This window comes from Procambarus clarkii, chromosome 91 (assembly GCF_040958095.1).
Source record: "Procambarus clarkii isolate CNS0578487 chromosome 91, FALCON_Pclarkii_2.0, whole genome shotgun sequence".
NCBI classification, from domain to species: domain Eukaryota; kingdom Metazoa; phylum Arthropoda; class Malacostraca; order Decapoda; family Cambaridae; genus Procambarus; species Procambarus clarkii.
Genome location: NC_091240.1, coordinates 11,781,263 through 11,793,869, shown reverse-complemented (window position 1 = coordinate 11,793,869; position 12,607 = coordinate 11,781,263). Strand labels below are relative to the sequence as shown.

The 12,607-nt window shown below is 40.4% G+C and overlaps 1 protein-coding gene across 2 annotated transcripts in view; it reads left to right on the top strand.

The window, feature by feature from the left end:
* bora (aurora kinase A activator-like protein bora) overlaps positions 1-12,607 on the top strand; it is a 28,526-nt gene that overhangs the window by 2,790 nt on the left and 13,129 nt on the right. For both annotated transcript variants that reach the window (XM_045768197.2, XM_045768199.2), the window contains exons 2-8: positions 1,117-1,301; positions 1,410-1,511; positions 2,805-3,269; positions 3,386-3,679; positions 5,852-5,976; positions 6,496-6,581; positions 10,426-10,535. In XM_045768197.2, coding sequence (XP_045624153.2) covers positions 1,129-1,301; positions 1,410-1,511; positions 2,805-3,269; positions 3,386-3,679; positions 5,852-5,976; positions 6,496-6,581; positions 10,426-10,535 — 1,355 coding nt within the window. In that variant the 5' untranslated portion in view covers positions 1,117-1,128. The remainder of the gene's footprint in view (positions 1-1,116; positions 1,302-1,409; positions 1,512-2,804; positions 3,270-3,385; positions 3,680-5,851; positions 5,977-6,495; positions 6,582-10,425; positions 10,536-12,607) is intronic.

Below are 12,607 nucleotides of genomic sequence, written 5' to 3'. Positions count from 1 at the left end.
TTATGCTTCCAAAGCCGAACCTGGGGATAGGCTTTTCTAGTGTTAACTTGATTGGCCAAGCTGTTACATGTCCATTACAATCAGCAGGATTGTCCATTGCAATCCTACTGATTTGGCACATGTAAGAATTTTTCAAATTGTCTGTTGAAAGCCTCCACTTGTGTTTAGGCAATACTACTTATAATTGATAAGAAGAGGTTGAGGATCCATGGGCTTCTGATATTTCATACAGTGTTCTCTGCATGTGCCTATTTTGGCTCTGTTCTTCATTGGGTTAATCTGCAATTCCTACCACATCTCTCACTGTAATCAGTTACTGTACTTTTTTGTTCATACGCAACCACTTGAACTGGTTGGTACAGTGACAGTCTCGCTTGTGGTTGGGCACCATTCCTTCCTCCCCGTCTTATCTCAAATCCTTATCCTGATCCCTTCCTAGTGCCATGTAGTCGTAATGGTTTGAGACTTTCCCCTGGTAATTCCCTTCCCTTCTTGCCGGTCAGCGTTTGATCCCTGACAGTGCAAGTGTTTAGGTACCATTCCTTCCCTCCGCCATATCCCAGACCCCTTGTCCTCATATCCCCTCCAAGTGCTACATAGTCGTACTGGCTTAGTGCTTTCTCCTCGTAATTAGCTTACCTTTTATTGTTCATATTTGGAGTCTTGGTAGTACAGTGTACTCATTTTTTTAAAGGAATATAACCATAAATAAAATCTACTTAACCTAACAATTCCAAGGTACTGTATTAGAAATTATAATGTACAATAAATACTGTCTTGACTAAAAAATAATATAAGTACTTATCTGAATGTACCTGAGGGGCCATCATCTCCAGTGGCTTCAATGGGAACAAGAAGCCGACAGTTTGTTAAATTTCCCAAAATTATTTATTAATTTTGTTTATACTTTTCTCATGTAGTGTACGAGAAAAATAAGAGAGATGTGAAAATGTTCCAAATGGGCTACGACAGTATTAGATAGTCCCTGCTCACTAATTTTCAAAAAGCTGTATATCTATTGGAGTAATATCTTCAAAAGTCCTTTTTAATACTGTATGTGCATGTCTAGGAATTAAATATATTTTTCTAAAGAAATATTATTATTTTTTTTTTTAGGTTTGGTAATAAATGGATTTAAAATCTAGTGAAATTCTCCATAATGGAGTTGATAAAAACACTACTGGAAAGGAGGAAGGTGGTGGGCAGTACATGACTCCTCAGCACTCTAGACGGCCCTTGCAGCAGATCAAACTTCCTCTCTCGTCTTCACCCATGTCACAGTCGTCACTCACACCCTACAGGTGAGCAGTTTTGTGTGTTTTGCAAATGTTATGCACTGTGTTTTAAATTGTATATTTAATTTTTGTTACTGTTGTTTAAAATAAAATATGAACGGCTTAATTTTGTAGATACCACAAATGCCGAGTTATCCAAGAAGAGACATGGAATCAGGAGAATTTGGATCCTAGGTGGATACATCGGCGGAGTAAAAAGTCACACTCTGGAAACAAGTACAGTATATGAGTATCTTTTTTTCCTGTAATTCAGAATGCAGCATTAGTGCTTCATAATATTTTGATACTGACATAGTGAAGCATCTGTAAAAATAATAATACGTAAAGTTCCTTTTAATTTTAAACTACTAGTTTATATATATATATTACTTTATATCCTTTGCAAACTCATCATTCATAAGAGGGCTGCCATGTGCACAATTTTCCTTGGATATTTCAAATTCATCAGTGTTAAAATCTCTTGTGACTGATTTGGTGGAATGTGGTGGAGCTAGTTGTCTGTGATGCATTGTAGTGGTATGCTGAAATTGTTGGTGTTTTCTTATGCAGTTTTCCAGTCTTCTCCAGGCAGGTGCTTGCCCACCCCAGAAAGTGGGAAATGGGGGTTTATGGGCTAACTGACTGTCTTATTTCTGATTGCAGCTGTTGGTGTCAGAAGAAAGAATGTATAAAATAACAGACTGCACTCAAGGGGTACAAATGTGATACTGCAGAAGAGCACATGAACTGGAATGGGGCAATACTGTATAAAATAAGAAAAGGACTGTTGCTTTAAACAGCAGTGTTAAGATGAATAAGGTAGTGAGAACCAGTTACTGTAGTGAACTCGCCTACCTTGAGGTTACCTTGAGGTGCTTCCGGGGCTTAGTGTCCCCGCGGCCCGGTCGTCGACCAGGCCTAGTTGTGCTTGTGGGGGTTGAGCTTTGTTTTTTTGGTCGTCCCGCCTCTCGACTGTCAAATCAACTGGTATAGTGATTCTTGAGCCTACTGGGCTCTATCTAATCTACATTTGAAACTGTGTATGGAGTCAGCCTCCACCACATAACTGCCTAATGCATTCCATTTGTTAACTACTCTTGACACTGAAGAAATTCTTTCCATTGTCCGTGGCTCACTTGGGTACTAAGTTTTCACCGTGTCCCCTTGTGTGTGTTCCACCCATGCTAAATAGTGTGAGTGTAACCGTGTGACACTGTAGTGTGAGTGTAACCAAGTGACACTAGTGTGAGTGTAACCATGTGGCACTGTAGTGTGAGTATCCAAGTGGCACTGTAATGCAAGCCAGGGAAATGGGCCATCATTATAGGAAAGGAAACTATTGCGTACTTGTATGGGCAAATGATCTCACCCGTTCTTTACTTTTTACTTCAGTTTTTAGTAGCTGTAACATTAGCTGTAACATTGTAGGACCTACTTGCATATTTTCCAACATAATGCAGTAATACAGTATAATTTATGTCAAGTTTTGTCATAAGGATTTCTAATGAATTTTAGTGTAACCTCTTTCAGGTCTCAAGGTACTTCTTCAGATGAGACTGATGAATCTTCACCTTTTGCCTACCCTCTCATATGGGAGTCTTACCAAGGAACATCGTCATCTTTGTCACACAGTCCATCCAGTCTCAAAAACACCCCTCCTTTAGACCGTGTGTGCTGCTGTGACAACCAAATGTGTTATCTTAATGACACTGGAAGACTGTTATGTATTAAGAACATAGGTCAGGATTACTGTAATGGTAAGGGAACACAAAATACCAGAAGTAATTTTTATGATGATCATGTTTTTGAGAAAAGTTTAGATAAAGAAGGAAATAAAGTTAAAAAAGTGAGGAATTGCAGTGGCCCTAGTGGAGAGAGCTCCAGCAACAAAAGTCAGGGCCAAAAGTGTCTGACTGTCACTCCATCCAAGTCTCCAATAAATCCTTCTCCATCTGCTTATCCGGTATTTCGAACACCATCAGAGAGATTTTCTTGGTAAGCTACTATTAAATTTTTAATTTTGTTCTTGTAGTGTGGGTTCCATGTGTTTAGATATATACATGCTATAGATTATGTACCAGTACCCTATGTATTTATGAATTATTTTACAGCACCAAGTCCAGTGAAAGCCGAGGACCGCAGACACCGCAGCATCGACATGTTTTTCACCAGCGTTGCATCAACCCATTTGAAGTTGGAGCAGAGTGTCTGCAGATGCCAGCTGTGAGCCCGTCTCTCTTTCGCCATGTTGTATCACCAAGTCAAAAGGCAGATGGTAAATTTCGTTGGTCTATTGACCAGCTAGCTTTGTTACACCCGGCAAATATTGAAACGTCTCCCTTCAACCAGGCAGAGATGGTGATAGACCCAGATTATGAACGTAAAGCGCAAGATGCCATTGACAAGTGAGTGGGTTTCTGTGTAGGTACTTCTTTAGTTGCCTTATTATAATGTTGATTATTTTTTGGATAAACTTCTTTAAAACTTTGTCAGAATAAAATTGAATAGCATACAAGTGAAGTTCTTTCTGTCCATAATGAGGGGTGTATGGTGGAAATCTGTATTCATAGAAGTTAGATTACTGTATTACAGTTCTCTATTAGATGTCTACTTTAACACATTTAACAAGATTGCATGCATGTGTTTTTATAGGAAAATAATATGTGGAACAGGAACATTATTGTGGTTTTCCTTTTGTAAAACAGGCTTCTTTAAATTTGAGAGAAGGACATCAGTTACCAAGGTGTTTTTACCAGTTCAATATACAATGTTATGTAGTGTAGGAAAGTAGTGACGACACAGCATTTAGGTAAGGCAGAAGGCCACCTACCAAATAGGATCTATATAGATATTACAGTGTTCATGGCTGCTACCACACTATCAAGCTGTCTACAGTGTCATATAATTTTTAAGGTCGTACAAAATATATTTTTGGATGGTGACATCATCGTCCACATGTGCCTATTAGTGAATTCTCACCTACAATGGATGGCCTGTGATTTAGCATAGGTATCCTCTGTAGGGGGTATGTTATGGTTTTTGTCATGTATATTTTTCATCCCACATTAATTTTTGTATTCCAATCACTTGAAAATTGAAGCACTTAAGTATAATTAAATACTTATGGCTACTGAAATTGAACAGTAATGTCCTATATAATTTTTTTTCTCAGCTGTTCTAAGGAAAGTTGTGGCTGTGTTCATAGAACAGGATCATGCAGTCAGGCAAGACTACATATTGCCAATATGCAGATCTGCTCGATATAGGCTGCGGCAGCTCTGGTAGAGCTGCCGCAGCTTGCTTTTGGCATCGATGTTAGTCATGTGCCGTTTTACAAGCTGTCTCGACAGTTGTTTCATCTCCGGCCTGCTCATGCATCGCCTGAGCTGTCCTGGTCTTTGGACATTGTGCTCTCTTCTCTCTTTTCTCCCACGGCTTGTAGTGGGCCCTTCGGTTCTGGTTTGTTTCTCCACGGCTCTTTCGTGTTGGTGTTGGCCTCTGGGGGTCAGGTAGAGAAGCTTCATGCTCTCCTCTGGCGCAGGGATTTGTGCTTTTTTGTTTTTGGTACTCGGTTTGTTTGTTTGCAGCCTTCTTCTTTTCTGGTGAAGGCTGAGGCGTCTGCTTTCTGGAGGGGTCCTTGGGTTGTTTATGCTTGGTTGGTTAGGCCGGGGGTGCGTCGTGTGGTGTGTCCGGTTGCAGTTCTCCTCTGTTGACTGCACCCCTTGGCCTCTGTAGCCGCAGCTGTGCTTTGGGTTGCCCAGGTTCCCATTTTCCCTGTTCCTTGGTTTGGGTCTCCCTTGTCGTTCGCAGGGTCCTTCGGTGTTGCCGGTTGTCTTGCTTTGAGTTTAGGGCGTGTGGCGTGTCAGGTCCGTCCTTCTTTTTCCTTATCTTTGGTTAGATAGCTCCAGGGAGCCAAAGGGGCTTCCCCCAGAAAAACAGCGTTGAATGTAATGAAATGCCATTTTCTGTGTGAGACTTGGAGGCTTCCCTGCATCCCTCTTTCCCTCTGCTTGCATGTTTTTTGACATCCAGCTTCTGAACTGAAGGTGTGAGTAGCCGGCATAAAGGGGTCTGGGGCTCCCCCTTCCTCGTCCTATGGAGGGGGAGGCTGCGCAGATGTCGACGCGGCATGTGGTGACATCATGCTCGTTTGCTCGTTTGTCTTTGGGGGAGTTCTGTCCACTCGTTTGAATTTCAGTAGTGGTTTCAACCAGAATAGGGGTTTGTTTTGGGATGCTTACCTCTCTGGGTACCTGACCCGGTCGATAGCAGACATAGGATGCTCCAAATAACATGTGCAATTCTATAGGCCATTGCTCCTTGTGTTTCTCTGAGGGGGCCAGGTTCTGGCTCGTGGTCCCCGGTAGGCCTAAGAAATCCATTCACACTGACTGATGCCAAAGTCTAATAATATATATCCATGTCTGCCTGGATAAGCTTCAGGGAGCCTCAGTCTCTCACCCAGAAAATGGCGTTTCATTACATTCAACGCTGAATTTTTTGTAAAAAATTTTAAGGGAAGAATTTTAAGAAGCATTTAATGAATTATATTAAGTTGTGCAACAACATTATTTTAGGTTCTTCACTCATGAGTCGGTAGTGCCGAGTCCCTGGACAGGGAGTGGGAAGTCTGTGAATCTCCTGCGGATGGTGTGCACACCAGTTCAGCAGACTAATTATTCTGCTCCTCACACAAACACAGGTTAGTTGTTGTTATGATTGTAATGTTCTAAACCTTGAATACATGTCTTCCCAAGTTTTTAGTATTAATACTGAATGGTTACAGGAGTTTAGAGTAAGAGTTTGAAAGGCAAACACCATTTTCTTCTTGGTTCATTCCAAATTCTTGTTTGTATCTCGGTCATTAAACAGTTTAAACTGATTCTAAGCCAGTTTACTTTTGGCTAATCATCAGCTTACACACTATTACTATATTGGCTATATTTAAATGGAATATTTGACCCAAATAAATAGACTTTTGAATAAAAGTAACAAATTTTGGCAAGTCTTAAAACTTTCTTTGTGCAACTGATATACAGTATATACAATAGCCAGATATATTAGATGTTTGCAAGTGTTTAATTAGTGGCATGTCAGAGTAGTGCAACTATTGAAATGCAGCATTTCTCAGTAATTATTTAATGTAAATAGAACTGAAATATAGTAATTTTGTACATAGATCAGTTATTGAATTTATTAGAAGTTTATATTTGCCTTATAGTTTGGTGTCAAACTGAACTGACACTGCCACCCATCTTGCCAAAAGCTGTGGAGGAAGCACTCAAGCCCTTCTGTACCTTCACGCAGGTCAGTCTCCACTTCATTTATTTCAACCTATCCTCCTGTTCAGATAGTACCTATTGTGACCAGAATTTGTACGTTCTTAGCTTTTAGATCGTAGTATTCTGATTAATAAGGAATTCTTTTAAAATAAATGAAGCTAAAACACAAACTTAAATATTCCTAGGCCTATTATTGCATACATATATACTATGTTAGGTCTAGGGAGGTTAGGATTGTTAGTTTAGTTTGTTAAAGTAACACAAGTAAAAAATAGTTTTCCAGTTTGACCATCTCAATAGTTCAGATTTCTATATTCTAATTTTGTTGTACGTCGGTATATATACTTGTATTATGGTCCTCATCATTACTATAAGTACTACCAAAACAGGAGGAGGGCTGCTTATTGAGTAAGAGAGAGAGAGTGTGTGTGTGTGTGTGTATGTGTATGTGTGTGTGTGTGTGTATGTGTGTATATATATATATATATATATATATATATATATATATATATATATATATATATATATATATATTATATATATATATATATATATATATATATATATATATATATATATATATATATATAATATAATATAATATAATATAATATAATATGCGAACAAGCCTGAATGGTCCCCAGGACTATATGCAACTGAAAACTCACACCCCAGAAGTGACTCGAACCCATACTGCCAGGAGCAACGCAACTGGTATGTACAGGACACCTTAATCCGCTTGACCATCACGACCGGACAAAAGGAATATAATATATATATTGTTTATGAAATCCACTTTTACATACAATATTGTTAAGTGGCTATTATAAAAAATAGTAAAGTATAAAAGTAAGTAATTATATCATACATTTGGGTGTATGTTCATTTTAATGAACACATGTTTTAAGCTCGTATTGGAGGTACCAAATGAGTTGAACATTCATTGAGAAGGTAAAAATTATAATTATTATTTACTATATATTTCTGGGGAGAGCCTCTTCGGCTCCCTGGAGCTATCCGGGCTGATATGAATGTATTAGACCCTGGTATCAGTCAACACAAATGGAATTCTAGGCCTTCTGGGGACCACGAGCAAAAACCTGGCCCCCTCAGAGAGGCACGAGGAGCAATGGCCTACAGAAACACCCATGTGGTTGGAAGCATTCTAAGTCTGCCATCGACCGGGTCAGGCACCCAGAAATGTAAGCGCCCCAAAACAAACTCCCATATTCTGGTTAAAATATTGGTACTGAAAGCCGAACCAGTGGACAGAACTCCCCAAATGAAAACGAGCAAACGAGCATGACGTCACCATGTCGCTGCGCTTCCGTCTGCACAAGCCCCACCCATGCCCTCCTGGGGAGGGGTGGGGGTTGTGCAGACGGAAGCGAGGCGACGTGGTGACGTCATGCCCATTGGCTTGGGGTGCCTACCTTTCTGGGTGCCTGACTCGGTCGATGGCAGACATTGAATGCTCCCAACCACACTGGGGTTTCTATAGGCCATTGCTCCTCGCGCCTCTCTGACGGGGCCAGGTTCTGGCTTATGGTTCTGTTCTCCGGTTGGCTGAACTCCATGCACTTTGATGCCAGAAAGCTAATATACCCATATCAGCCTTGATAGCTCCGGGAAGCCTCCCGGTCACACCGAGAAAATGGCGTTTTTTTACACTAAACACTGATTTTTTATGTGTAAAAACTAATCGTAATTAAAAGGCACATACAAACATTTTGATTTGTTTGAAGAAATAAGATCTAAATGTTCCCATATTTGTGACAGTGGAATTGATAACAAAGCGGTAGTTTAGATTGGGCATTGAGAGGCCAGTGCCCAAGTGTTGGGCATTGGTAAACATGTAAAGAGTTTACATGAAAAGTGTTTGAGCAGGATGTTTGGATGAACCCTGGAGCAAGATTCTCTCTTGTTCCATTAAACAGGGACAAGCCATAATCTCAGGGGGGACTATGTGACATTATGGCTTTGCAAGAATGTAAATTCATACTAAAACTTATATAGCCCATTTGTATTTTAAATCACTTTTAATAAATAACATATGTATATGAACACACTGATACTAGGGAATTAATAAAGGAGCTCATTGAAGCCCAGTGTGTTGGGGAACAATTTGGAAGAACCTTGGGATATGTTTTTAAATGTAAAAACATTCTGTATATTGTGCCAGACTGTGTTTTGAATGTTAGATATACAGCAGTTTTAAGTGTATTACAGAAAGAGAGACAACTGAATAGGTTTTGAAATAATTTTTGTAGGATTGTTGATGTACAGAATTGGTGATGAGGATATGTATTTCAATTCTCACTTGTAGTATTAATAAGTCCCAGAATCATTGTAAGTTGCTAGAAGTGATGAATGATAAATATAAATGCAGCATTAAGTAAACCAGAACATTAAAAACCTAATAACATTTTCATAAGAAGTTTGCATAGTAATACATAAACAAGAACAACACTACTATTTCTTACGTAGCAGTGATTATTAATTATTAGGTGTGATGGTAAAAATAGGTGTTATTGCAGTCTTCTCTAGGCAGATGGAATGCCTACCTTACCTTGAGGTTACCTTGAGATGATTTCGGGGCTTTAGTGTCCCCACGGCCCGGTCCTCGACCAGGCCTCCACCCCCCAGGAAGCAGCCCGTGACAGCTGACTAATACCCAGGTACCAATTTACTGCTAGGTAACAGTGGCATAGGGTGAAAGAAACTCTGCCCATTGTTTCTCGCCGGCGCTCGGGATCGAACCCGGGACCACAGGATCACAAGTCCAGCGTGCTGTCCGCTCGGCCGACCGGCTCCCTCCGACTGCCAGTCACAAAAGTAAAAATAAAAGTAAAAAAAAATATTAAACTGCAAGTTGTCTTCACTGTGAGGTTAACTGTAGGAGAAAACATACAGAACAAAAATTTAAAAATACTGTAATAGAAACTGACGTTAAACAAATTACAACACAAAAATATTATCTAAGCTTGGCTTTATACAGAGTGCAAATTAAACAAGATAAACAGATAATCAAATTTACGGTATGTTAATGTGCAAAATAAAATATGGTGCAGGAATACTGTGAGCCAGGCTGACTAAATCCGTTACCACACCGAGATGTGTTAACGGGTCAATTCAGTTGAGCACGCAGGAGTAATCTAACTTGTAGTGGGCTAGGCAGCCCTATATACTGTATACAGAATGACGGCTGGGCAGATGGCGCTGGTGACTTCTTTAACTATTAACCGGCTCTTAAACTGTTTGTTTCGGGTGGCGTGAGCTCCCGGGGCGTCGCCAGGTGCGAGGAGGGTGACGGGCCATGGGGTAGGTATATCTTGAGGTTATCTTGAGATGATTTCGGGGCTTTAGTGTCCCCCGCGGCCCGGTCCTCGACCAGGCCTCCACCCCCAGGAAGCAGCCCGTAACAGCTGACTAACACCCAGGTACCTATTTTACTGCTAGGTAACAGCAGCATAGGATGAAAGAAACTCTGCCCATTGTTTCTCGCCGGTGCCCGGGATCGAACCCGGGACCACAGGATCACAAGTCCAGCGTGCTGTTCGCTCTGCCGACTGGCTCCCACCAGGTAGACTGGTGGTATTGTCTAGACGTCTGGAAGTAGTTGTTGTTCTTCTTGTGGCTGTATTTGAATATATAGACGGGATATGGGTAGAATAGGTGATGATGGAGCAGGCCGAATCTCTTGCTAGAGATTTTACCGTGACATAGGCTTCAGCATCTGGCCCCAAGCTGAAATCACAATAATTATGGAAGTACCCACAATATTACTGCGCTAATGTTATATTATTTCGCAGATACATTTTATATAAAGTAATTAAGAATAGCAGGACCAATAGTTTCTTGAATCACAGGACCAGTGGTGGCAGGGCAGCACAGAAAATGATGAAGGCACTAATGTCAACAACACAACACTTCGACGCAAGCTGCTGTTCAGTCATGATGAGCTTCTCAATGTAACACCGTGAGTAACTATTTCTAGAGTAATTGAATATATTGGTGCCCATTGTTTCCTATATTTCTAAAGTGAAACAGGTGTTTTACATATCGGAAAAAATTGAGATCCTGATAGATTCCCTACTTGAAATTGGAGTATGTGCTCCTTGTGTTTATATAAAATCATCCAAAAGTTCATTTTAAAACTTGAATACGGCACTGAAAAAATTTATTCATTTATTGACATGAATTTTAATAGTTTTTGTGGAGATTATTTAGGTAAAATATGTTCTGAATTTGAAGTCATGGCTAATTAGAACATAGAGCTCATGCTTGTGTGTTACAAGCAGCAGCTGAAGAAGTGCCATGGCAGGGAAGATGCTGGCTTGACCAATAGAGAAAATTGGTACTGTATATAAAAAACATGTGTTAATTAAAAGGTTTAAGCTTATTTGTCTAGGAAAGAGCATTGGCTAGTGGAATGCAAGAAATTTGGTGGATGTGTTTAAGAATTGGATTAAAGATTAGACTAGCAGAGTTTCTAACAGAGCATAAAGTACTGTGCACTGAAAGAACATGTCTGAAGATCACAATCTCTAGTAGCCTCAATGGGTACAGGAAATGCTCCCTCCACCCCCATTATGCCAGAGAATTTTTTCTAGCTGAATTCTGAGCCGAGATACTGCCTTGGCATTTAAGGCTTTGGTGGGTAGGCAATTCTATGGATGAAAAAACATCTCCTGTCCTACATTTCGGCTTGTTGAGCTTCAAGCTATTACCTCTTGTATGTGTTACTCTGGACCTTGAAAAGAAGTATGCTAGATTAATATCTAACGATTTGTTTAGTATTAAATTAAAGGTCTCAATGAATACAGTTATTGAGGATTATTAATACATATAACACCCTCAGGTGCATTGGTTAACACTTTTGTGGGCCAACGTTAATCGCTCGACCTGTCCAAGCGGTTTTAGGCGTTCCGCGGGAGCGCGCGGTAATACTGAAAAGTGTATACCTTTTCAATTTTGTCACCTTAATTCTCGTCCTAGGTTTTTCAGTTTTGCATCAATGTGTTCGCAATAGATGACTAAAAGCATATACACTCCAGAAGCCCGGCTTACCACCCACAGCAAATGGAGAAAGTGAGAGAAAGTTACCCGGGAGCACGCAAGAGCGATAAAATGTGTACACTCTTTTCACTTTGGTCACCTCAATTTTTGTCTTAAGTCTTTCATTTTAGTATCAATGTGTTCGCAATAAAATCCCCAACAGGAGTATAGGCATATAATGTCTAAAACCGTGGCGCGCTCCACCCGATGACGTGATGAAAGCAGGTGATGAGTAGGGAGGAGCGCTGGGCCTTCCAATAGAGAGCGCGGTAATACTGAGAAGTGTATACTCTTTTCAACTTTGTCATCTTAATTCTCATCCTAGGTTTTCCAATTTGATATGTGTTCGCAATAGAATTCTCTACACGATTAAATGCATATGAAGTCCGAAAGCCCGGCGTACCACCCTCACAAAACAAAGAAAGTGAGAGAAAGTTACCCAGGAGTGCTAAAGAGCAATGAAATGTGTACACTCTTTTCACTTTGATCTTTCATTTTTGTATCATTGTGTTCGCAATAGAATTCCCTATAGGAGTATATGCATATATAAAGTCCAAAAGTCCGGCATACCACCCACAGAGAAGGTGATAGCGCATTACCTCCATGAGCGCTCATCAAGAGCAATAAAATGGGTTTACTCTTTTTAACTTTGTTACCTCAATTCTTGTCCTAGGTCTTTCATTTTGGTATCAATGTACTGTATTCGGAATGAAATTCCCTACAGGAGTATATGCATATAATGTCCAAAACCGCGGCGCGCCTCACCCTCATTCAAGCCAAAAGCGGGCCAAATTTTTTTTATTTTTGACTGCATACTTTGTCATCGGTGGGTGAAAGTGTTAACGTCCTCACCTGCTCTCCTCACAAACAATGGCATCATTGGTTCCAACCCCAAACACTGATCCTTCACTGTTTGCCCCTACCTACCTACCTTGAGGTGCTTCCGGGGCTTAGTGTCCTCGCGGCCCGGTCGTCGACCAGGCCTCCTGGTTG